Raw genomic sequence first — 27,172 nt, forward strand, 5'->3', positions numbered from 1 at the left:
TGCTAAATCACTTGCTGCACAAGCGTGAGGACTTGAGATTGGCTCCCCAGAACCTATTATAAAGCCAGGCATGGTGCCGGGCGGTGGTGGCGCACGCCTTTAATCCCAGCACTTGGGAGGCAGAGGCAGGCGGATCTCTGTGAGTTCGAGACCAGCCTGGTCTACAAGAGCTAGTTCCAGGACAGGCTCCAAAGCCACAGAGAAACTCTGTCTCGAAAAACCAAAAAAATAAAAAAAAAAAAAAAAAAAAAGCCAGGCATGGTGGCATGAGCCTGTAGTCCCAATAGTAGGTGGGGGAGGGTGGATACTAGAAGATTCCTTGATGGCCAGTCTAACACCAGGTTTAGTGAGAGACCTTGTTTCAAGGGATTAAAGTGGAGAGAGATTAAGGAAGAAAACACCCAGCATCAACCCTGACCTCAACACATGCCTACACAGGAGTACATGTGTGCACATGCATGCATATAACACACACACACACACACACACAAATAAAAAGGACTGGAGGTGCTGCTCAGTGGTAGAGCACTTCAATTCCCAAGACTGGAAAAAAAATAAATTAAGTAAGACTAACACTTGGTATAAGTTTCTTTTTTTCCTCAAGACAAACTCAAATAAGAAAACAAAAACCTATTTCTGCAGAGATAAATGTTTACCTTCCAGGACTAGAGGAAATCCAATACTAAATTGGCCAGGTGCCATTTGGGAATCCTTATGTGGCTGAGGGTTTTCATAAACAGTATTTGGGGGAGTTGGAGAGGGGGAGGAGGAAGCAGATGCCACCCATGATCAGAAGGGACGAGCAAGGGGGGAGCATCTGCTTCTTAGCAATAAAAGCAACAATTGCCATCCAGGCTTAGTGTAAACTGGAAATGAGAAGGGTTCAAACTAACAGGGGAGGTTGTTATTACAGAATTCTATCCAGACTCCTAATGCTCCTCAATGTTACAGAATACTCCCTTGGTATTCCCTTGTCTCAAGACCCTGTTCAGGAACAAGGGCTAACCCAGGAGACTCGCTCCACCTACTTTCAAAACCAATGCAAATGGCCACATGTACATGGGCTTGGGAGGTGGCCATTCCGTCAGGGACTGAATGGAGTTCATGGAGTCACACTGCACACAACCTCACCTCTCCACCCTCACAGTCGTTAGGGCTGTGGGCTGAGAATAATCAAAGCCTCTGATCTTGCAACCTACGGATGCATAAAGAATTGGTCTGAGCTTGAGAGTGTTCTAGAACATCAATTTGCACGTCAGGTCTAAGTTATAGCTTGAGAAGTTGTGTGCATGTGCATCAGTGTTGTGTGTGTGTGTGTGTGTGTTTGGGTGTGTATGTGTTTGTCTATGTGAGTGTATGGGCATAGAACTAAACAAATCTTTAAATCCTATAGACTATTTGGTTTTGTAAGTTTCTACTTAATTTTTAAAATATTTGCACCATAATTGACTGAAGGTAACCCAAACTGTAGAATGCAAAATTTCAGGTAAGCAGTAGGTGACAACTGTAATGCCCAAATCAGGGTTTTATTACTGTTGCTGCCATCAGCCACCCCCCCCCCCAATCTGATTACTGACATCACTCCCTGCCAACAGCTGCTGAGATAAGGGACCTGCTGCTCCCTGGGAACGTGTGGGTTGTGGCAGCTGGGACTGAGCAAACAGCGCATATGGCGTGTTCCAATTAGAAAACAGAACAAGGGGGGCTGCCTCCAAGCGAGGCATCCTCAGAGTCCGAGTCACCTGGGAGCCTGGGGAAGTGCAAGTTCCCTGGCTTGTCTTGAAGCTGGTGTAATAGAGCCAGCCTCAGCGGGGTTTGCTGAGGGGTCTTATGCCGACACAGAAAGTTTCAGAAGCACACATAACAAAAAGGTGCCATTGGAAACATCTGAAAAAAAATGTTCAGGTCAGTAGTCTTAAGCACACCCAACATGTCCTAGGAATGTTCGATCATGTCAATCATAAATCCCAAGTCCGCCAAAGCAGTGGTTCTCAACCTGGGGGTCGCAACCCTTCTGGGGTGGTAGAACGACCCTTTCTCAGGGGTCGCCTAAGACCATTGGAAATATCAGGTATTTAAATTGTGATTCTTAACACTAACAAATTATAGTTATGAAGTAGCAATGGAAATCATTTTATAGCTGGTGGAGGGGGTCACCACAGTGTATCCAAGAGTCGCAGCATTAGTAAGGTTGAGAACCACTGCTTTAAAGACTTTCATTTTCCCCTGCCCTAGCCCCCGGTGACCACTGATAATGTTTTCTGTCTCAGAGTTTTCCTCTTGTGTCTGCTAGCCTTGCTCACTCTTAAAGTATTTCAAAGACATTTTATCTCCCATGGTAGAAGGGAAGAGGTGTGTGTGTGTGTGTGTGTGTGTGTGTGTGTGTGTGTGTGTGTGTGTGTGGCACACATGTGGGGAGACCAGAAGGCAGCTTTGTGGAACTAGTTCTGTTCTTCCACCTGCATGTGAGTTCCAGGGTTGCGCTCAGGTGGTTGGCTTGTGTAACAAGGAACTTCACTTGCTTAGCTGTCTTGCCATCTCAGTCACTTTTATAAAGATAATTATTTTCTATTTTCTTGAAATATGTGTGTGTGCATGCGCATGCATGTGTTCCAATATGTGCTAGTTTCATTCTGTTGCAGTAAGAAATCACTCTGGCCAAAAGCAACTTAGGGAAGAGAGAATTCATTTGACTTATACTTCCCATTCCTAGGCCATCATTGAGGCAAGCTAGGGCAGGAACTTAAGCACGAACCTGAAAGCAGGACTGCTTGTAATTCTATGCAGCATCACCTCTGACCAGAGGACTCACTCTCAGCCAAGGAAGTACAATAGGAATCACCAGGGATGCTCCTTGCTGGATCTCCAACAGGTTCATGTTTGTCTGGCTTTCTTACACAGCCCGAGACAACCTACCCAGGGATTGGTGCCACCCACAGTGGGCTGGGCTCTCTTATATTAATAAAAATCAAGAGAATGTTCCTCCCTGCAACATGCCGATTGCTAATCCGACCTGGACAGTCCCTTAATTAAGGCGACTTTAGGCAATGTCAAGGTGACGGTTAAAGCTAAGTAAGACACCACCGATCAATTTCTCCATGGTTGATCCTTGCTCCTAGTTAGTTCTCTGCACTCTCCTGGGTCACCAAAAGCTACCACCTATCTGGAAGGATCTAATATAACACTTAGATACGCTTCCTCCTCCCAATGGGACCTTCCAATGGAAACTGTTCATTGTGATTCCCTACTTGAAATCTCAGTGTTCTGGTGGTAGAGGCAGAAGAATTGGGAGTTTGGGGTCATCCTCAGCTATGTGAACTTGACCTCAAAACAAAATCCCTTCAGGCTGGGTGAGTGGATTGCAGCACTGAGTACCCGCATCTTGTTAGCACCTCATAACTTTCCCATACCTGCCTTTGATTGTATCTGTGGTGAGGGCTCCCTGTTCGCTGAGATGGGGATTCAATGACACTCAGCTCAGAAGACACGGTTTTATCACAGACGCTCATCAGGATACTTTACACTTCCTGAGCATCATTTTTTTTCCTGAGATATTTTCATATCTTATGTATGTGCAAATCAGTTACAAAAAATAGACTTAAAATTCCTGGATTCCCAGGTGTGCAAGGGAAGATCTTTATGCCTAAAATAACCAGCCCACTCACAACTGTAGAAAACACAGCCAAACCAGGACCAATGCCTAGCTAACCTTCACAGCTGCCTTGATTAGATTTACTGAGACATCTTTGGGGTATGTCTGTAGAAATTTCCAGAGGTGAGATGATTAACAGATGGGGTGGGGGAGCCCATCTTTAATGGTAATGGCACCCTGCCATCGTTGAGCAGCAATTTCGTCCAAGGGGGCATGAGACTCAGGAGTCACCAGACCCTTCCCCGTCGGTGTTACAGAAGCACTGAAAAGCACTGGGGGAGGAGCTGCTGGGAGGAGAGCCGTTGAGTCGCCAGCAAGTCATGCAAGAGAACTCCAGGGCTTCAGCTTTCCCTAGTCGCCATCCCTATGGGGATGGGATTGTTGGTGATGTAGCTACACTTGAGCCATCCCTTCTCTGTAAGTAACCAGTCACCCAATAATAATAACACCTAGAAAATCCAATTAATAACACCAAGAAAACTCATTGGTTTATCGGTTGGATTTTGATAGAATCGTTATTTTGGTCTGCTATGTATTCTCACTCTGGAGCAAATAGATGTATGTCTAGGAAAGTCACACACAGTGCAGGCTGCTTAAAACAGAAGAAGGTGAGAAAAACAAGCCAGGTGAGGGCTGACGCTCTATTTCTGCAGCTTCCTGCTCCACCTGGATCAGAGTGAGCCACCCCTTGCTCTCTATCACTTGACACCCTCCCTCCAGCCGCTGTGTGGACCACCTCAGCTAAAAGCCCCTCTAGCCACCATGCGTTCCCCTCTGTGATAAACCAATAACAACATTTCTAAATATTATTTTCAAAATTAGGGGTTGGGAATAACAGAGAGGGCTTGTTGGGTGGAGTACTTAGTGCAAAAGCCCAAAGAACTGATTTTGATCCCCAGAGTCCATGGGGATCAAAAAGTCAGGCATGAGGCTGGAGAGAGGTCTCAGTCCTTAAGAGCATGTGTTGTTCTTACAGAGGACAGGGGGTTGGTTCCCAGAATACACAAGGCAGCTCTCAAACTACCTGTAATCACAGCTCCGGGAGATACAGCACCTTTCTCTGGACTTCAAGAATACTCACATTCTTGTGTGCACACACACGCACGAGCACACATGCACATGTACACACACGAACATGCACACACATGCACATGCACACACACAATTAAAAAGAATGGATTTTGGTATTTTTTTTAAAGCCAGGTATGCATAGTATCGTGGCTTATAATTCTAGCTCTAGGGAGGTTGAGACTGGTGGATTGTGTGTTCCAAGCCAGTGAGAGATACTGTCTCAAAAACAAACAAACAAATCAAAGCCAACAATGCCTGAAGAACAGCCAAAGTTGTCCTCTACCCTTCTGTATGTGTGATTACACATGTATCCTGATACACAAGTGCTCCTACACACACATACACATATATACAAATAAATGAAAGAATATTTAAAAATTAGGATTTGCTTTTGTCCTTTAAAATAAATAAATTCATATTTGTGGGACTGAAATTTATATACTTTGGGAGATTCCTCTTTAGACAAGAAACAAATGCTCTTATTTTTATACTTTTACAAAAGTATGGGCTGGAGAGATGGCTCCGTGGTTAAAAGTGAACACTGCTCTTCCAGAGGATCCACCATGTCAGGACACTTAGAATCACCTGTACTCCAGTTCCAGGGGATCTGACGCCTCCTTCTGGCCTCCACAGGCACCTGAATTCACATATGCACATGTCCCACACAGACATACATATAATTTAAAAAAAAGATAAGATAATTTCTTTATATAATACATAAACCTATAGGTGTCTGTGAAGCGTATCCCGAACAAGGGGGAGTCAAAACTATAAGCCTGGTGAGAGGGGCTTTAGCAAGACAGAGTCCCTACCCTGACAACCACTGTTTTTTTAAACATCCCAAGCACTCGGCTTGGATGTGTCACTAATGAAATATTTATATTCCCAAATTGCTAATGAAGCTGAGTAAAAATGTCAGCTAATCAGGAAAGGCTCCAGAATATACCATTCAATGAGATTAGACCCCCTTTCATAATCTAATGAGAATGTCTCACAGACTTTAGCAAGCCATGATTCTTTCTTTAATGTGTCCCGAGTCTTTATTGAGGGCCATTGGTGACTATGACTTTACCTATTCCAACTCTTCCTGCCCACTTGGCAGGTCTGTCTAAGTAAAAGGGTTCTGATCATCAGTTTATAGATAAGGAAGTGGAGGTCCAGAGAGGGTGTGTGTCACCCCAGTGACATAAGATGGGAACTAAACTCCTGACCATGCATCGTGGAATGTGTCTGTAACATCAGTACTTGACAAGAGAATTGTGAGTTCAAGGTCAGACTAGGCTACATAATGAGATAAAGTCTCAAAATAAAATCTGAAGAGGGACAAAGGATATAGTTCAGAAGTAGAATGATACATAGAATCCCCCCAGAGAGGGGCTGGGGTATTGCTCACTGGTAGAGCACCTGCTGAGAATCCCACAGTGAAGGTTCAGCAGTGGTGTTCTTGCCTAGACTCTCCAGAGAGGGTTTGAGGTTGTGGCTCAGTGGTTGATCACCTGCCTAATTGTTCCAGTGATGACCTGGGGTTGTGGCCCAGTTAGTAGTGCTCTTGCTGATCATGTACAAGGCTCTGTTTCAAGGTCCAGTGGTGTAACAACAGCGATAGAAGCTATCCTCCTTAATGAGAGATGAATGTATAACAGGGAGGCTCATGAATGAGATTCATACCCTTACAAAAGATCCACAAAAACTAGCTGATCCCTTTTGCTCTGTAAAGATACAAATACAGACCAGGCCTTCACTATAGACCTAATATCCTGGTGCCTTGACATGGGACTTCCTGGGTCTCAGAACCACAAACACTAAATTCTACACTGCCATTAATTAACCAGTCTCAAGGGTTTTGTCATAGCAGTGCAAAGGGGCTAAGAAAGAGTCAGTAAACTTTCCACGCTTATGACATTTGTAAGTGATGTATTTGCCCACATCTGACTCCTGTGAAATTATGATATTTGGCATCTCTCTGTTCATGGGAACCTTTTGACACCTGTCATAGATTTGTCTTGAGGATACACTCCTTTCAGAGGCTCTGAAGCACATTTGGAAAAATTGCCAGTGTGTCCTGTCTTGCTCCCCACCTAGGGATATATGTAGAACAAATGTGACTAAGTGTAAAATACCCGGAAAAATACATGCCCTTTGTCCTAGTTATATTTCTGTTGCTATAATAAAACACCTGTCATCAAGAAACCTAGAGGAAGAAAGATTTACTTAAACTCACAATCCAGGTTACAGTCTATCATTGCTTTAAACAGCTAGTCACATCATAGCCATAGTCAAGAGCAGACAGAAATGCATGCATATGCATGCATGCATGCATGTTTGCTTGCTTACTTGCTTGCCTACCTATGCTAAACTTTATTTCTCTACTCTTTTGCAGTTCAAAAAACCCCTGACTAGAGAATGTTGCCACCTACTCTGGGCTGGGTCTTCCCAAATCAATTAACAACCAAGACAATCCCCCACTTGTATAATATAACATGCATAAAAGGAAATAATGACAGGTAAATATTGGGTGATAAGGAAGGGCTGAATACATGTGGTGGACATGTGTATTGAGTCATGAAAGAAGATGTAAAATGAATTGTTTTTCTAGTTTTAACTCTGTCATGGAGTTTTCATTTTTTGTTTGTATTTTTTTCTTGGTGGATAGCCATAAAAATACAATCAATATTGGAAGTTTCAAATCCAATGTGAAGTCCCAAAGCTTCAGAATGGGTATTCCAACTATATGGAAGTTTTGCTATTATCATTGTTGTCTTTGAGATGTATAGACTTTGAGTTTGGTCAATTTCATTGTGTGATAGTTTTTTATTTGCAAGTTCTTTACAATAAAGTTTTAATAAATATAAGATATTTAAGAAACAAGACTACCCCCCTACAGATATATCCACAGCCCAGCCAGTGAGGACTATCCTTCACTAAGACTCTCCCCCAAGTGATTCGAGTTGTAAAAGTTGACAATTAAAGCTAACTAACACAGCACTCCATTTGGAACCTAAAATCCTGATGGTGAAGAGGGATAGGTTGTGATCCCCAATGTATGCTATGAATGTTTTATTATCGTTGGCTAATAAAGAAGCGGCTTTGGCCTATGGCATGGCAGAATATAGCTAGGTGGGAAAACTAAACTGAATGCAGGGAGAAAGAAGGCTGAGTCAGGTAGACACCATGTAGCCACCCAAGAAGCAAGATGTGGAGTACCAAACCACGAGCCTCGTGGTAAAATATAAAATAATATAAATGGGTTAATTTAAGATGTAAGAGCTAGCTAGGAATATGCCTGAGCTGTTGGACAGACAATGTTGTAATTCATAAAGTTTTGTGTAATTATTCGGGTCTGGGTGGCTGGGAAACAGAAGTGCAGCCTCCATCTACAGGGGTCTCCATCACTCATAGGATGCTGGTCCAGAAGTGCAGGCTCATTTCTGGATTAGAAGTGGTTATTGACCCTTCTAGGTTGCCTTTTGCTGACAGCAGCCAATGCTTCCTGTAGTAGTGGCATATGGGCTAATCAAGATGGCTCACCAGTTTGGGGTATCCAGGGAACACTGTGGGGTTTTAGATAACACCACTGTGTTAGTTACTCTTCTCAGAGCTATGACCAAGGCCTCACAAGAAGAGGTTTTATTTTGGCCCACAGTTTTAAAGGATTCATTCTGTCATGGTAGGGAGGGTATGGCAGGAGGAGCCTGAGGCTGCCTATTCACATTGTAGTGAGTAAAGACACAGAGAAAGGGGGAACAGTGGGGCTCATCTGACTTTCTTTTTGTTAATTCTGAGACCAAAAATTATAGGATTGCCTGCATACATTCAGGGTTTTCGGTCTTAAGTTATTCTTCCCTGAAAACACCCTTACAGGTACAACCAGAGGCATATCAGAGGCAATACGTTCAAGTTGGCAATGAAGAGGAACCTCACCATCACCAAACTGGATGAGTCGTGATGTCACAGAAGTCTTGCAATAGTCCCATTGCTGAGACGTGGACATGTCCATCTCTGGGATCTCAGAATCAAAGTAGATCCAGAGCAAGGACACACACAGGAATGCCTCCTTGATATTGGGCCATGGAGACGGCTTAGCAGATAAAATGTTTGCTGTGTGCAAACTGGAAGACTGGAATTTAGATTCTCAGAACCCAAGTAAAAACCAGGTATGTATGGTGGCTACCTGTAATCCAGTACTTGGGAGGCAGAGAAGAGGGATGCCTGAGGCAAGCTAGCTAGTCAGACTAGCTGGAGTTGGTGAGATCTGGGGTCAGTGAGAGACCGTGCCTCAGTAAATAAAGAGGAGAGTGATCAAGGAAGGCACATAATATCAGCTCTTGCCCCCCCCATATGTATGTATGAACATGTACACACGAGTGTGCCTATATACACATGAACACACACATATATACCTGCATGCATAACACACACACACACACACACACACACACTTGTGGAATGTAATAACACAGAAGAAGGGTATCTCACACATTTTATTCTCTGAGCATCCCCCAGCTTTACCATCTTAAATAATGTACTTGTTGACTATGAAGAAAAGGGTTGGAATAAAAGGGAGTGGGGGAGAGGCAAGAGTCAGAAGCTTCAGAAAAGACTGGAGAAGGTTTAAAAGGAATGATTTTTTTGTGGTATATGAAAGCATTTACAGGCAATGCTATATGGTGAGATCAAAGGAAAGAAATCAGAAATCCAAAGGCACAAAAGAAGTAGAGGAGACATGAAGTTCAGAATACCAAAGGGCTGAACTCAATCCATTACTCCAAGTTGTGAACCCATGAAGAGGGACGCTGGGGAAAGGAAAAACCTCTGTGGCTTTGAACTCCATTGTTTAAAAAAAAATTCCCACTTTCTGCTTCTTCCATTCAGAATTTCCCCTTGGGTGCCAGTGAGACAGCTCAGTGCATAGAGGCACTTGCTCCCAAGCTTAACAACCCGACACCCACGTGAGAGAACTGACCACCCAATCATCTTCTGATGCCACGCATGTTCTGCAGCATGCATGCCCACAGATAAATAAATATGTTTATTTTTTTAAAAAAAATAGTAGATAAGTACAAGTTACAGAAACTGACAAGGAAGCCTCATTCTGTCTTCAAGTGGCTATCACAAATTAAGATGGCATCTGCCATTCTGTCCACACAAAAACAGTCAAGGTCTGGAGACCTCTCAGTGAGTAAAGTGCCTGCCATACAGTCATGAGGACCTAAATTCAACCCCCACAAGTCGTTTTTCTTTCTTTCTTCTTTTTTTTTTTTTTGAAAAAACAATGTTCAGAACAAACTTGTAATCCTAGTGCTTGGGAGGCCAAAACAGGCAGATCTATGAGGTTTATTAGTTCCAGATGAGCGACAAATACTATCTCAAAAAAAAAAAAGAAAAAGAAAAGGAAGGAAAAGAAAGGAAAGAAGGAAAGAAAGAAAGAAGAAAGAAGTAGCGAGCACCTGAGAAATGGTATCTGATCTGAGCCAGTCCTCTGACCTATATATTCATACACACACACACACACACACACACACACACACACACACACACACACACACACACGGAGGAAGGGGACACAAGCAGTCAAAAATCTGCTGTCTGCAGCCGACCCTAACAACATATGAACTTAAGCGATAAAATTTGTCTACAGGCTGGAGTGTGTTTTTCTTTCATTATGTTTCTTATTTACTGTGATATTGATTCTGAAGGCTCTGAAGCCAGCAAACCTCTTCCCTTGAAATAGCAGGAGTTGCCATCATTAAGGAGTGAAAGCAGAACAAATCAAAGACAGGAAAAGCTCCGGAGACCACAGGGAGGCGTCTCAGCACCAGGCTGCTCCTTCCTTGAGTTTTCTTTAAATGCAGTTGACAGTCCGGGATGGAATAACTAAAGCAAGTCATGTGACCAGTTTCCCTTTTCTGGTGTTAGAGAGTCTGGGCTTTTAGTGAAAGTCCTATGCAAAATGCCCAGTGTTTTCAGGAAATGCCCACACTGAAGTGTTGCACGGGTGTTCCATAAATGGCTTGTAGAAATGGACACATCTCTTCTACCAAAGGGAAACATAGAAAGATATGTAACAGAGATGGGGGGGGGGCAACTCTGTTAGGATAATAATTACTCTCCAACAGTGGTTCTCAACCCTTCTAATTGCTGCGACACTTTGATACAGTTCCTCAAGTTGTGGGGACCCCCAACTGTCTTCATTGCTACTTTATAACTTTAACTTTGCTACTGTTATGAATCACAGTGTAAATAGTTGTGTGTTCTGATTGTCTTTGGGGGTCATGACCCACAGGTTGAGAACCACTGCTCTACAAGGATCAGGACCAATTCTCCAGAATCTACATTTAAAAAAAAAAAAAAAGAATTGCTGGCCATGGTAATGTTTAGTAGGAATTCTAGGCCAGGAAAGGTGGAAACTGGTGGATCCCGGAGTGCGCTGGAGATCCAGTCTAATATCTTACCAAGGCGCTAACAACTAAGAGACCTGTCTCAGAAACAAACAGCAACAGCAACAGAAGTGAGCAGCAAAGGAACTGAAGCTCTCTGTAAGGGGTTGAGTGCGCATCCCACCAGTACGGCACCTGCCTAGAATCCCCAGTGAGGGGCTGGGCTGTGGCCCAGTGGTAGAGCCCCTGCCCAGAATCCCCCAGTGAGGGGCTAGGGTGTGGCTCAGTGGTAGAGCCCCTGCCTAGAATCCCCCAGTGAGGGACTGGGGTGTGGCTCAGTGGTAGAGCCCTTGCCTAGAATCCCCCAGTGAAGGGCTGGGGTGTGACTCAGTGGTAGAGCCCCTGCCTAGAATCCTCCAGTGAGGGGCTGGGGTATGGCTCAGTGGTAGAGCACCTGCCGAGAATCCCCCAGTGAGGGGCTGGGGTGTGGCTCAGTGGTAGAGCCCCTGCCTAGAATCCCCCAGTGTGGGCTGGGGTGTGGCTCAGTGGGAGAGACCCTGCCTAGAATCCAACAGGGAGGGACTGGGGTCATTGCTCAGCAGTGGAGCACTTGCATGGAGTCTTCCAGTGATGGATTTCACAAAGCCCAGGGGTTACTCTTCGGAAGGTGAAAAACAAATAAATGAAGACCACAATAGAACACAACACACAATAAAACACAACAACTACAGAGCAGTTGGAGTCAGGATGAGATCTTCAGATCAAACTCGAGTCAATGGAAGTCCTGAATGTAATGGCAGACATTACTAAGGTAGAGGCAGAAAGGACTTAGCGCATCATTTCATTTAAGTTTATATTTGCTTCAAAATTCAAAATTAAATGGTGTTTGTTACTGCTGCATTTGTCCCGTTTACCTTTTTTTAAAAAAAGATTTCTCTCTCTCTCTCTCTCTCTCTCTCTCTCTCTCTCTCTCTCTCTCTCTCTCTCTCTCCGTGTGTGTGTGTGTGTGTGTGTGTGTGTGTGTGTGTGTGTGAGTGGGGTGGGTGGGTGCATACAAGTGGGTGCAGATGCCCATGAAGGTCAGAAGAAAGTGTCAAATCCCCTAGAGCTGGAGTTACAGGTAGTTGTGAGCCACTCAAATTCAGCTCCTCTGCAAGATCAGCAAGTGCTCTTAACCACCGAGCCATCTCTTGAGCCCGTCTTCTTTTTAGAGTCAGGTGGCACAGAAGGCTTTGGCTAGGTCTTTCTCTCTCTCTCCCTCTCTCTCTCTCTCTCTCTCTCTCTGGTATATGCATGGTCCTTTCCTCTTCCTTCATCATGTAGCCTAAAAGCACAAGCATGGAAATGCAAATGTGTCACTTAACCACGGTGACACAGCCACCGAGCATGGGCTGTCAAACTGCAGTGATCTGGCTGGGGGCAACAATGAGAATGGCTTATGATTAGGGAAGCTCTTTCCAGGGAGGAGGAAAGGTAGGTGATGTTCACAGGATGAGAGCCTGGCCGAGCATGGAGCTGTGTGATAACAGGGCATCTCCCGCCCTGTCAGTCAGGGCCTCACCCACACAGGGAGAATGCTATCTCCTGCAAACATAAGACTTCTTCTATCGCTGCAATTATAAACCCAGAAGAAAAGCGAACAATGCCAGGTGGATGCTTTTCCAAAATCCTTTCTAGAAGTCCAGAGGGTAGAACCTTCCACTCAAAAAATAAAAAAAAAGTTTTTTAACCCAAGCCACACTGCTTTCAACTTTTGAACACAACTGAACAAGAGAGGCCACCCACTGTCAGGTGTGCTAGTTCTAAAGGCAGTGTCAGTGACAAGTTATATAACCAACCAGATCACAGAAACTTACAAGATGATGCCTGGTCGCAGGTAGGGTGTTAGTCAGTTTTCTGGCAATAAAATGCATTTTTTTTTATACACATGGAAAGAAAAGTTCTATTTTGGTTCACAGTTTTAGAAATTTTAGTCCATGATTCTGTCTAATCAACTTTATAAAATGTGTGATAATCACTAGATAAGGTAGGACACATCCATAAGTTCCAGCACTGGGAAAACTGAGGCAGGAGGCACATGAGCTCAAGGCCAGCCTGAGCTACATAGTAAGACTCTGTCTCAACAAAACAATAAAAACAATCAAGGTTGGAGAAGTAGCTCATCAGTAGAGCACCTGCCTAGAATCCCCCAGTGAGGGGCTGGGGTGTGGCTCAGTGGTAGAGCACCTGCCTAGAATCCCCCCCGGTGAGAGGGTAGGGTGTGACTCAGGGCAGAGTACTAGTCTAAACTCTTCCCTGTGAGAAGTTGAAGGCATAGTACAGCAAAGTTTTAGATTTCATCCTCAGCACCATAGAAAAAATAAAAATCAATTAAAATTACGATAAAACAGCACGAGAGCTCATAGTTTAGCCATCTGAAGTGTTGAGCTCACCAGCACAGAATGCTATACAGCAATCGCTACTGTCTCCAGGACTTTGCTCACCTTCACTGAACTTCGGTGCTCATTAATTGGTAAATCTCCACCTTCACCCAACTCCTGGTTGCGCAAGTGTCATTTCAGGGGTCACTATGAGTAGAAAACGGGGCTCCATGGACATCTTAGACATCTGGGGCAAGCTGCCAACTCAGAAGATTAAAAAGTAAAGATGAGAGAGAGAAAGGCCATTTGTGGGAATGGACTGACTGTCCAGGAAGAAAAACTAAAAGCAAAATCAAACAGACACACACACACACACACACACACACACACATGTTCACGCACGCACACACACACACATGTGCACGCACGTGCGCACACACACACACAAACACACACACACACACACACACACACACACACACACAGTATTACCATCCTGCAGGGAATAAGAAAACATATTGCTTCCCTTAAGTCAAGACAATATGTTATAGAAGGGAACTTTTGGGGAATTAAAAAAAAAAAGACTACTGGGAACTAACGTTATGAGAGCAGGAAGAGTTCAAGACAGTGGTAGAGAGGGGAACAAAAAGAAAATGAAGGAAAAAGCAAAGGAAGCAGAAGAAAAGGACTTTTCTACGAAAAGATGGGGAAACTGGAGGGTTGAGCTATGTTAGTGTCTCTCAACTTTCCTAATGCTATGACCCTATAACACAGTTCCTCATGTTGTGGTGACCCCCCAACCATACAAATTATTTTCATTGCTACTTCATAACTCTAATTTTGCTACCATTATGAACCATAATGTAAATATCTGATATGCAGTATACCTGATATGTGACCCCTAAAGAGGTCACGACCCACAGGTTGAGAACCTCTGAGCTAAGACATCCAAGGCTGAAGCAACGGGAGACCCGGAAGGAGGGAAGGAAGAGCACATAAGGAGACAGTATTCTAGTTTGCTTTGTGTTGCTGTGCTAAGACATTCTGACTAAAACAATCCCGAGGAGGAAGGAACTGGCCTTATACTTCCAGGTCACAGTTCAGTGTTGAGGGATCCTGGGAGGGAATTCAAGAAGTGAACCTGAAGTAACCTTGGAGGAACGCTGTGCTGACTCTCGCCACAGCTTGTGCATAGCTGCTTTTCTTATATTGCCCAGGAGCACCTGCTACGGACTGTACCTCTCACCATGGGCTGAGCCCTTGTGCAGCCATTAACACCCAAACACAGATCTTCCACAGACAGGGTCACAGGCCATTCTGATCTGGGCTCTCCGTCCCTTGAGGTGCTCCAGGCAGAGGCTCATGGGCTGGGTTGAGTTGAGAATTCAAACTGACTAGGATAAGGTGTCATCACTCAAATGTGGAACTGATAAGCAGGGGAAAGACACACGTAGAGGGGGGGGACCCCCAGGGGTGTTGGGAGGGCAGAGGAGGAAAAGGGAAGATGAGAAGAGTCCTACGGCAGTGACTGTCACCAAAGTATATTATTTACACGTATGAAAATGGTATGACGAAACCCATTCCTCCATACAGTTAATACATATTAGTGAAAACATACAAATGAACCAATTAGGTGTGCTGATGGACACCTGTGGCCCAGCGCTCAGGAGGCAGAGACAGGAGACCAGGTGTCCCACGCCAGACCGAGTTTCAGAGTGAGAGTCCTCAAAGCCAAAAGGATCAACCCAGATACAGTCAGCATTCCTGCAATTCCAGCGCTTCAGAGACAGGAGGATCACTGTGAGTGCGAGGGTTTCCTGGAGTACAGGATAAAACCCTGTCTGAGGGGAGAAAAAGAAGTCTAGGGGCTGGAGAGCTGATTCAGTGGTTAAGGGTCCTTGCTGCTCTTTCAGAGGACATAAGTTCGCAACACCCACAACGGGCTGTTTATTACTGCCTATACCTTCAGTTCCGGGGCATCTGAAGCTTTTCTTGGGTCTACCAGGGGTCCCTACAGTGTGGACATACGTGCATGCACACACACATACACACAAATGAAAATGAAATCAGTTTTTTTTTTTAATCTGGAGGCTGGTTTTTAAAAAGTTAAAGTGCTTTGCCACACACCGATGAAGAGCAGAGTTGGGCTCCCCAGAAGCTCAACCTGGTGGCCCTGGTGACCACCTGCAATTCAACACCTGAAAGGCAGAGGCAGGTGATCCCTGAGGTAAACTAACTAAGGAGACGAGACATATTGACCAGCTTAGCTTTGGGTTTGACAGAGAGACCTTGACTATGAGAATAAGGTGAGTGTAGTGGAGGGTAATCCCTCACAGCAATCTTGAGCCTATACATGCATGCGCAAGCATGTGCACGCACACACACACACACACACACACACACACACACACACACACACACGATATATGTGCTGCCTTAGAGTTTCCATGGATGTGATAAAACAATCTGATCAAAAGAAACACAGGCATGAAAGGGCTTATTTCAGCTTAGAGCTCTTGTGAAGGGACTCTGGAGGCAGGAACCTGGAAGCAGGAACCTGGAAGCAGGAACTGGAAGCAGAGGCCCTGGAGAAGTGCTGCTTACTGGCTTGCCTCTCTTGCTTGCTGAGCCTGCTTTCTTATACTATCCAGGACCACCTGCCTGGGGGTGGCACCGTGGGCTGGACTCTCCCCATCAATCACTAATTAGGAAAACATCTTACAGAGGCATTTTTCCTCAGTAAGATACTTTCTTCTCAGATATGTCTAGATTTGTGTCAAGTTAACAAAACTCAAGTAGCTTGTGTGTGTGTGTGTGTGTGTATGTGTGTGTGTGTGTGTGTGTGTGTGTGTGTGTATGGTGTAAGCATCCATGAAAAATGGACAAGAAAAAGTAACCTAAAGTTATATTGGGGCCAGTCTTCTGGATTAAACCTGACCTGTACCAGTTCATGTGTGTAAAATTCCAACAGCTAGAGAGAAAATGAAGATTCTACAAGCTTTCAGAGAGGAGGAAGGGGGGCATGCAAAAGATCAGGGATTAAAATGTCTTTGATTTCTCTTTAAAACACACACACACATACACACACACACATGAGCAGCAGCAGCAGCAGCAGCAGGAAAATACCAGAGCAAAGCCACCAAAATTCTTAAAGTGACATTTAACTCTACCGTGCCACCTATCACACAGAAGACAGGGAGAATGCCATCTTTTGTTTTTTTTTTTTTTTTTTAAGAAAAAAAAAAGACATTTATTCAGTGTCATGATCAGACTATTACATTTAGCAATCAACAGCATGGGTGAGAAGAGGTCTACAGTAAAACCCTTTGTTGGAATGCTTTACACTTTCCACAGAACAGAGACTAAAATAACCTGTTATACAATTAGTCACAAGTACAGTCCTCGAGTTTTTTTGCCCATACACATGAGTATTGTCTAAAACATGTCTTCTTTGTAGCAGCTAGGCCCTGCCACCACTGTGCTTGGCTGAGTTCACAAATCTGTTGTCACCTGTAGCTTCCCTGTCACTTCTCTGGCTCTCCTGTCCTGCTAAGCTTTGTTTCCTAGCTGTAATTAGAACCTCCTGCCCCTGCCATAGCTGCTGCTGCTGCTGGAACCACCATAGCCACCTTGATTTCGTGGTTTAGCAAAGTACTGGCCTCCACCCCCATAAGGGCCAGAGCTTCTGCCGCCAAAGTTTCCTCCTTTCATTGGTCCAAAATCTGAAGACTGATTGTTGTAATTGCCAAAATCATTGTAGCTTCCATCACCTCCAAAATTGCTTCCATCATTCCCGAATCCATTATTGCCATCCCCACTGCCACCGTATCCACCACCACCACGGCTGCCACCGAAGCCACCACGACCACTGAAGTTTCCCCCTCGACCAAAATTGTCATTGCCGCCAACACCGCTTCCACGACCACCACCGAAGTTTCCAGAACCACTTCGACCTCTTTGGCTGGACGAAGCACTAGCCATCTCCTGCTTAGATAGGGCTTTTCTTACTTCACAGTTGTGCCCGTTCACAGGATGGTATTTCTGAATGACAATCTTGTCCACGGAGTCATGGTCATCAAAGGTGACAAAAGCAAACCCTCTCTTTTTTTCCACTGCCTCTGTCAGTCATGATTTCAGTCACTTCAATCTTCCCATACTGCTCAAAATAATCTCTCAGGTGATGTTCTTCCGTGTCTTCTTTAATACCACCAACAAAGATCTTTTTCACGGTTAAGTGGGCACCAGGTCTCTGAGAATCCTCTCTCGACACAGCTCTCTTGGGTTCCACAACTCTTCCATCCACCTTATGGGGTCTCGCTTTCATAGCGGCATCCACTTCCTCCACAGTGGCGTACGTAACAAACCCAAAGCCCCTGGATCGTTTGGTGTTTGGATCTCTCATGACCACGCAGTCCGCGAGTGTTCCCCATTGCTCAAAATGGCTCCTCAGACTCTCGCCGGTGGTTTCGAAGCTCAGCCCTCCAATGAAGAGCTTCCGCAGCTGTGCCGGCTCCTTGGGAGACTCTGACTTGGACATGACCGCAGGGAAATGAGAGCCTTCAGCGATGCTTCCTCGGCCGCGTCAATGGGCAGAAAGGCGAGAATGCCATCTCTAGACTGCATGTCAAATGATTTTCTCTGCCTCGAAGTCTTTTCCTCAGGAAGCTTCTAGAGGAGGTGCTTTACCTGTATAAGCACACTAATGGAGAACAAGAAAGGCACGGGGTGAAGCATTGGAGAGGAGGCAAGAAACTACCAGAAGGACAGGGGAAGGAGCTCCAAATGACAGGGGGGCAGAGGTCAACTCTGTGGCCAAGTATTTGGGATTTCCGGTAAACTTACTTAGGCGTCACTTCTTCTAGGTGTCTCCTCCAATTACCTGTCTAGCACTGAGCACACCCCTCCCCACACTGGGGGATTCTAGGCAGGTGCTCTACTGCTTATCTGTATTCCAAGATCTTTTATACTTTATAAAAAATTTAAGATTATGTTGCCTAGGCTGATTATCAGCTCAGTATGTAATGTATTCAGGCCTTAAACTTGCCATCCTCCTTCCTTGGTTTCTCTTGTTCCTGGAGTCTTCCCTAGGCCTCTCCTAGGTCTGATTCCCTCGGCATGGCTAATGAACGTTTGACATGGTATCAGAACGGTGTGGAGGTATCAAGAGAACTATTTTAAGGAGGAATATGTTCTCAGTAACAAATGCTATGAGGTCAGGGAGCAGAAACTGGATCCGACGCGGAGAAAGCATTGACTAGTTTTGCTTGAGTGATTTGGTGTGATGGATCAAGCACAAGAATTGCGCACGACTCGAACTTAACATATCACAGATATGGGGCAATGCAGTCTGTCAATTTCTCAAAAAGATGAGCAAAGCCATTGAAGGTTAATACACAGTGCCAGTGCACAACCTGAATGAAGAATGACTTCACATAAAAATAAAACAGTCTGGGCTGCAGAGATAGGCCATCAGGTAAAGGCACCTTCTGGCAGGCCTGACAACCCGAGTTCCATCCCTGGGAGTCCCAGGATGGGAGGAGGGAGCCAGTTACATAGGTTTCCTCTGCCTTCAAATACACATTATCATGTGTGCGTGCCACCTCTAAAAAAATAAATGTAATTAAAATTTTTAAATCAGGGTTGGAGAGATGGCTCAGCAGTAATGAGCACTGGCCACTCTTCCAGAGGACCTGAGTTCAATTCCCAGGGCCCTCATGGTGGCTCATAACCATCTGTAACTACAGTCCTAGGGGATTTGATACCCTCTTCTAGCCTCTGAGGCACGAGGTACAAGCATGGTGCATAGACATGCATACAGTAAAAACATCCATAGACATAAAAGAAATAAATTTTAAAAAAAATTAAACACTTTAACATGGGCTGTGTATCCCCACCCTTATTCACCTACTGTCTGAGACCAGCTAACTTCACGATGGACCGCTCAGATCTCCTTACAATGATGTCTGTAGACACATTTATAATAAAAACAGAAGTGATTACATTTAACACCGCAGGGAGGAAGTGAAAAAAGCAGAATATTAACTTGTTTGCATTATCAGATCTCACCTACATAAAGTCGACACGTAAAAGGAAGAATGTATGAATGCATTCATCTGGCTCGTATCTGCTTCTTCAATTATATTTGCTTTTTGATATGTCTCCATTTCCTTACAAGGAGTATGTATTACTTTAATATCAGAAAACAATTATTAGTCTGGAAGAAATAGAGAATGTTTTAATCAAATTTGAACAGACGTTAGATGAGATTAACGCCACGAATCTTGAAGAACTAGTCTTGAAGTGGAAAAAAAAACAATGCTTCTAAGGTCAAGAGAACATTCTGTGATGGTGAAAACTATAGTGGACACAGAAGGCCCTGGGTACAGACCTGCAGCTACCAAACAACAGCTACAAACAGACACTATTCAGGAGCCATGACAAAGAAGCCGTCATTGTGGGAGATTTGAAAATATCATCATCTCAGATTCTTAACATACATTCAGCTCAGGGTCTATCTAAGCAAACAGACACACAACGGATGCTCAGCTGAAATTTAGCATTGTTATTATAGTGTGTGGGGTTATTAAATATACGGCATCTACATAAGAGCAGATATGAAGGATGTCTCAGTAAAACAAACACAACAGAGAGGGCACTGAATTCTGTGAAAGGAAAAAAAATGTGTTTGTGGAGTGGAGAAAATTTGGAGACTAGAAGCCGGAAATGATAAGAAAGAAACGGTATTCATATAGTCAACTCTGGTCCCCTGGGTCATTGAGGATGATAAACAGGACTTAACCTTGCAGTCTGACTCCATCAAACACTTCTCTCCTTTCTTTCTTCTCTAGTAATGATTGTTTGTTAGTACAAAAATTTATTTTGTTTTTTTAATTATCTGTATGTCTGCATGTGGGTATGTGCACATGAGTGCGGGTGCACAGAGAGGCCAGAAGAGGGCATCAGATCCCCTGGAACTGGAGCTCAAGTCCTCTGGAAGAGCAGCAAGTGTTCTTTACCACTAGGCCATTATACCAGCCCCTCCACTAGCTTTATCTAGGCCTGAAACATCACCCTAAGCAGCACCTTCAGAATCAGGCACAAGGACTGGTTATTTCATCTAGGGATTCTAAAATGTGATCCCCATGCTCTCACCCACAAAATTACCACCACAACCATGAGACATAAAGTTTCATATACTGGTTATACTGGCATATGCCTGTCATCCCAAGACTTGGGAGGTAGAAGCAGGAGGATCAGTGGTTCAAGGTCATCCTCAGCTACATAGTTTGAGGTAAGCCTGGGCTACATGAGACCTTGTCAAGAAAGGAAGGAAGGAAGGAAGGAAGGAAGGAAGGAAGAAGGGAGGAAGGGATGGAGGGAGGGAAGAAGGAAGGAAGGAAGGAAGGAGGACAGAGGGAAGAAGGGAATGAGGGAAGGAAAAAGAGAGGGAAAGAGGGAAGGAAGGAAAGGGTAAAGGGAGAAAACTATAGTACTAAAATCTATTCAGCGATCAACTCATATGCACTAAATGATGACCCAGAGGAGACAGATTACTGAGCCCAGAAGCACAGCTCACCAAGTTTTGGAGGGATCATCCAGCAGTTCTGAAGTATCCCTGAGGGAAACTCCCTACTTCTAGGCTGATCCAGACCCGGTCTCCTGGAGATCAGGCTACAAAAAAGACTAAAGAGAGCTCATCTTCTTTCAAACCCTAGAGCACCTTGTGGGGTAATCTTTCTACTCAGCACAAGAGGCTTAGGTACCCCTAATCCTAAGAACACTTGGAAGATTAGCCTCCTGGGCCTTCAGCAGACTTGCTCTGCAGTTGTCACGTCTGTCCTGAGCTCAGAGGGATTTCTTCCTGTGGTGAGCATAGAGGATTTTGCACATTGTGAGCAGTTTCAAGAGCATGATTATCAGTGCCTGCATCTGCAAACCTGGTCAATGTACTTTTGTATGATGTTGTCTCAGGACATCCTAGAAGTTTTGTAATTATATCACACACACACACACACACACACACACACACACACACACAGAGAGAGAGAGAGAGGAGAGAGGAGAGAGAGAGAGAGAGAGAGAGAGAGAGAAAGAGAGAGAGAGAGAGAGAGAGAGAGAGTGAGTTCAGGCCAGAGATGAATGTTAAGGTAGTGCATCTTCAACCTTCACCTTTTCATTTCGAGAGCTCACCTCTCACTGAACTGGAAGCTCACCAATTCAGCTAGGCTAACTGGTCACTAAGCTCCAGGCATTCTCCTGCCTCCACCAGCCCTGGGATTATGGGTACACACCACCAAGCCTGGCATACAGGCAGAATCTAGGATCAAAGTCAGGTCTTCAACTTTGCACAGCAAACACTGAACCATCTCACCAGTTCTAAGGACAATTTTGTTTTTGTTGTTGGAAAAGGTGGAGTCGGAAGAATTCAGACCTTCCTCTTTGTGTTCTTTTGGTGACGTGAAAGGGAAATTAATAGATCCAAGCTGAGGGACTCACTCTTGATTGGTTGGTTTTCTTTTGTTCTTCAGTTAAAGGTCTCACTATGTAGCCCAGGCTGAGAAAACTTGCTATTTAGCCCAGCTTAGTTTAAAACACATGTTCCTCCTCCCTCAGCCTCCCAAGTGCTAGGATTAGAGGTATCATGGGCCATCATGATCACCTCCAGTGACTTTATTTATCCATTTATTTAATTTTGCACATGTGTGTGTGTGCACTTCTTGTGCGTGCACAAATGCACTTGCACACATATGTGGATGTGTGTGGTGGCCATAGGACAACCTCGGGTATCATTCCTCAGGAGCTGGACACTTTGTTTTTTTGAGACAGGGTCTCTTACTGCCTTAGCACGCCCTGATTGGGTGAGGCTGAGTGGACATTGAGCCCCAGAGACCTTCCTCTCTCTGCCTCCACAATGCTAGCACCATAAGTGTGTGTCAACATGCCACACATGGCTTTTTAAAGACATGGACTCTGAGAAATCAAAATAAGGTCTTCACACTTGTGGGAAGGCACTCTACCTACGAATATTTCTCCCCAGTGGACATCCAACTAGTAATTTATAAGAGCCTGTTCTAGCTCCATGTTGTTGTTGTCGCTGCCGCTGCGATAACACCTTGAAGCCAAAAAGTAATTTAGGAAAAGAAAGCTTATTTGGCTCACTATTCAATATTACAGGTCTAGTCACATCCTACCCGCGCGCAAGAGAGGAAGCAGATGGATCCTTGTTTGATTGTTCTCATTTGACCTTTTTTCTTGGCTTATATAGTTAGGCAGGATCCCTTTCATAGGGAATGGTGCCACCCGCAATGGGCTGGACCCTCCTAATTAACTAACAATCAAGACAATCCTGCATAGATATACCCATGGGCCAACCTGATCTAGGTAACAGACTCTCTTCCCAGGTAATTCTAGGTTGTATCAAGCAGACAGTTAAAACCAGCAAGCGCAGATCCACTGAGGGCCCAGTCATGTACCCATGATTGCCAAGACTCTCCCTTCCTCCCATATGCTCCAGGGAGCAGGAGACACTGACACCAGCACGGTTCCCTTGGGAACCGAAGTGGCATTTCTTTGCGGCTGGCACGGAGTCCCGCAGGCAGACTGTACCTTCGTCGCTGTTGTCATCCACCAGGATGATCTCCTTCAGCAGGTGTGTGGGTGTGTGATTGACAGCACTGTGGACTGACCGCAGGATCACAGACAGGGCCTCGTTCACGAAGATGAAGATGATGGATATCTGGGGCAACTCCTTGGAGTATTTGAGCTCCTTGCACCTGGGGAAGGGAGAACAGGAAGGCTGTCAGAGAAAGGAAGGCAGCACTCGAGAGGCTGGAGAGATGGCTTCAGAGGTTAACGGCGCTGCTCTTGCTGAGGACCAGGGTTCTGGTTCCCAGAACCACACGGAGCTACTCCCAAGTGCCTGCAACTCCAGTTCAAGGGGGAATCTGGTGCCATCTCTTAGCTTCCACGGACACCTGCATTCATGTGGCTCACATACGGGCCCTCAGGAACGCAAACGCATACATATGGAATGAAACTTTAAAAAAACTAATAGAAAAAGAATGCACACAAGATGTGGCTGAACTCAAAAGATTTTAGCCAATTTCTCACCAGGTTTTGCCAAGGCGAGAAATCATCACTCTCCCTTAGCGCCCTCTCTGTCTGTCTGTCTGTCTGTCTGTCTCTTCGACAAGGCCTCTGGTATCCCAGGCAGGCCTCAGACTCACCGTGGAGCCAAGGATAACATTGCACTACTGGTCTTCCTCCTGTCTTCACTCCCTAGTACTATGATTACAGCTCTGTACCACCCGACCCAGACTATATGTTGTGGGGGTGCAGCTAGGGCTCGGTGTACCGTAGGAGCACTTTACCAACTGTGCCATGTGTCTGGCCTTCCTTTAGTCTTCTTTTCTAAGAGTTGTGAGATAAACCCAAGCAATAAAGAGTTAAAAGATCCAGCCTACCTCACCCAAATTTATCACTCCAAAGGAAAACGCAAACACCAATATTGGGCCTACATCCACCTATACCCATCTGCATCGCAGCCATGCCTCTGCGCTGTTATAGCTGGAATCTGAAATGTCCCCACAGACTAATGTCTTGAGAGGTTTATTTAAAAAAAAACAAACAAACACACAGTTTGGGGGTAGATGGCTTAATTGGTAAAGTCCTTGCCATGCAGTCATGAGGACCTGACTCCAATCTCCGGAACCCATATAAAGAAAAAAAAATGTTTGGTGTGGTGGTCCATGCTTATAATCCCAGTGCTGGGAAGGTGGAGGCAGGACGTTCCCTGGGGTTCACCAATGATTCAAACTACCTACTTGGTGAGCTCCAGGTAGTAAGAAATTGTGTTTGAAAAACAAACTAACTGACTAACTAAGGCTGGGAAGGTGCTCGCTTTCAGTACAAGCCTGAGGACTGGAATCCATGTAAATGTCTGCTGGGCGTGGCAGTGCACCTGTAATTCCAGGCACGATGGCAAAGACAGAGAATCTCCAGAGTAAGTGGGCAAGAGAGACTAGCTGAATTGGCAAGCTCTGGGATTGATTGAGAGACCCTGCCTCAGTGAATAAGGTGGAAGAATAAGGGAGGATGATTCCTGACATCAGGCCTCCACATGGATGCACATGCATGTGCAACCATATATACATGAACTTGCACATATCCGATTATGTACACACACACACACACACACACACACACGTATACCCTACATACTCTGGGACTCACTAGCACTGGCTGCTCCTACAAAAGAGCCAGGTTCGATTACCAGTACCCCCATGTGAATTTAGAACTGTCTGTAGCTCTATTTCTATGGAATCTGAACCCTCTCTGGTCTTCATGAGCTTCAGGCACGCATGTGGTGCATAGACATCCATGCAGACAAAAACACGTACTCACATAATGAATCTTTAAAATTAAATAGGAAATAAAATAAACAAGACAGATAACACCCTACAAATAATAGCTGAGGTTGCTGTTCTCTGGCCTCTACTTGCACATGTGAATGCACGCACGCAGGCACACACATACATGTACATGCACACAAGGAGTACAAAGATCCAACTCATCCTGCCTCTGGGAGATGGCACGGGGCATAGACGGAAGAGTGGAGGGCTTGAACAAAGGAAATGAGATAAAGGGATGGAGTAGGAGGGACAGGCCAGGGAGGGAGGGTGAGCTACGTCTGTTTCTTTATGCCGAACAGCTTGGGCTGTGTCAGGCCGCATGAATCACACTGGCAATTTTCAGAAGAAAATAAAGTTTTCTTACGATATACATCCCTGCCTCCTGAGGAGAATGTTCAGGGATTCATGGATCACACAGCCTTATTTTTGCTATGGCTTCATAAATCCACTGCTGAGGGACGCAGGAGGGATACGAATGGCCATTCATTGATAGGCTCATAAGCTGTTGGCGGAAGCCATCTCATTGACTGGGTGGTGATCCAAGGAATGGGGGCCTCTCAGGACTTATTCTTGCATGCTCAGCCTGGGAGTCTGGCAGCTGCTCCATCTCAGCCCATTACTCTCCATCCTGAAGATGAAAGTCCACGGAGCCCATGCCTACCTGTTCTGCACACTTACTTCTTTGGTCCTGTTTGACTTCATTTTTAATTTCTATATTAATTTTGATACAGGGTCTCCTGACACTCAGGGTGGCCAGAGTTGAGCTTGAATGTTCGACCTTCCTGCCTCCACCTCTCAAGCGCTAGGATTAGAGGTGTGCACCGCCATACCTAGTTTGTGTAGTGCTGGGAATGGTACCCAGGGCTTTGGGCATGCTGGGCAAGCATTTTACTAACTGAGCCACGTCCCCAGTGCTGGTCTGTTATTTTAACAGCCTCTAGTCCTTGCAGGCAAGAAGGAAAGACAGCGCTCTCTGTATTGAGCCATCTCTACCCATGAGCAGTGGAGTCTGGTTGTGCTCCAAGATGGAGTTCATTGATGTCAACTTGATTGGATCTGGGATCCACTACGAGACATTCTGCTGGGCAGACGCTTCCCCAGAGTGGGCTTCCCCTTCTGCAGCAGCCTAGATATAGAGAACGCCGATGGGAAAGCATCACGGTTTGCCTTCCTTCACGCCTTGCTAGCAAGTGCATCTATGCCGGGCCACTGTGGCAGCAGCCATCCTTCACTGATGTCGGCTTCCTCAGCCTTCTAATGTGGCTCTCTAGGAATGCCCAGGCCTTCACCATTCAGACGAGAGAGACATCGAGTCTCATGGTCTGCGTAGTTACCATTTTCTAGGTAGGGAGACCCAGAAAGTATAAGAGAGGAGAAAGCCAACATGGAGCAAGTAAGCAAGCAAAGATCCATGTATTTATTCTCTCTCTCACTGCTCTTGACTATAGATGTGATGCCTGAAGTCCCTACAGCAATGGACTGCAACCCTTTCCTGCCCCGAGTTGCTTTTGGCCAGAGTATTTTATCTCAGCAACAGAAAGGGAACTAGAGCTGATGCTAAATCTAAGACACTAGCGTGGGGAATGGTAACCATCACCATCTCCTTCCCCTCTTCCCAAGCAAGCCACTGGATTTGGTTCACCTGATACCAAAAATGCCCAGAGTCCCATCACTGATGGTGACCTAGACATAGACTCTCCTTTGAGAGACCACCAGTGCAAACCACAGGAGGAATGGAAGAAAACTGAGTCCTTTAGTGGATTTTAAGCTTCTTGTTGCAAGACGGAAGAAGTTCTAGAGACAAGTGGTGACCTTGCTTCAAAACATGAGGAGGTGCACTTAAACAAGGCAAGATGGTAACTTAACCAGAAGGGAAAAAAAACTAATTCAAGGTGGATATGGTGGCACAAAACTACAACCCCAGTACTTTGGAGGCAGAAGCAGGAAGATTGCTACAAGTTCAAAGCCAGTTTGGGCTGCATAGTAAATTCAAGTTCATTTAGGGCTACATAATGAGACCCTGTCTTAAAAAGCAGAAAAGAGGTGGGGGGGAGTCCATCTCTCTTCCCCAACCTCTTTGTCTTTCCATTTCTCTGTCTCTTCATCTTCCCCTTCTCCCTCCTTCCCTCCCTCCCTCCTTCCCTCCTCTTTCTATCTCCCTATTGCTCTATCTTTCTCCCTCCCTCGTTTTTAATTCTCTGATTACTTGGTCTCTCCTTTCTCTCTGCATCTGTATCTCCATTGTTCATCTCTCTCTACCTTCCCCCCTGTTTTTTCTCCATCTCTTTATCCCTCCCCCAT

At 45.1% G+C, this 27,172-nt stretch overlaps 1 protein-coding gene and 1 pseudogene across 1 annotated transcript in view; both read right to left on the reverse strand.

The window, feature by feature from the left end:
• The window catches only part of Galnt17 (polypeptide N-acetylgalactosaminyltransferase 17), a 425,167-nt gene that overhangs the window by 200,122 nt on the left and 197,873 nt on the right, over positions 1-27,172 (reverse strand). The window contains exon 3 of the mRNA XM_038345684.1: positions 23,067-23,233. Within this exon, the coding sequence (XP_038201612.1) occupies positions 23,067-23,233 (167 nt within the window). The remainder of the gene's footprint in view (positions 1-23,066; positions 23,234-27,172) is intronic.
• Positions 17,034-17,997, reverse strand: LOC119825071 (annotated as a pseudogene).

This window comes from Arvicola amphibius, chromosome 10 (genome assembly GCF_903992535.2).
Source record: "Arvicola amphibius chromosome 10, mArvAmp1.2, whole genome shotgun sequence".
Lineage (NCBI taxonomy): Eukaryota > Metazoa > Chordata > Mammalia > Rodentia > Cricetidae > Arvicola > Arvicola amphibius.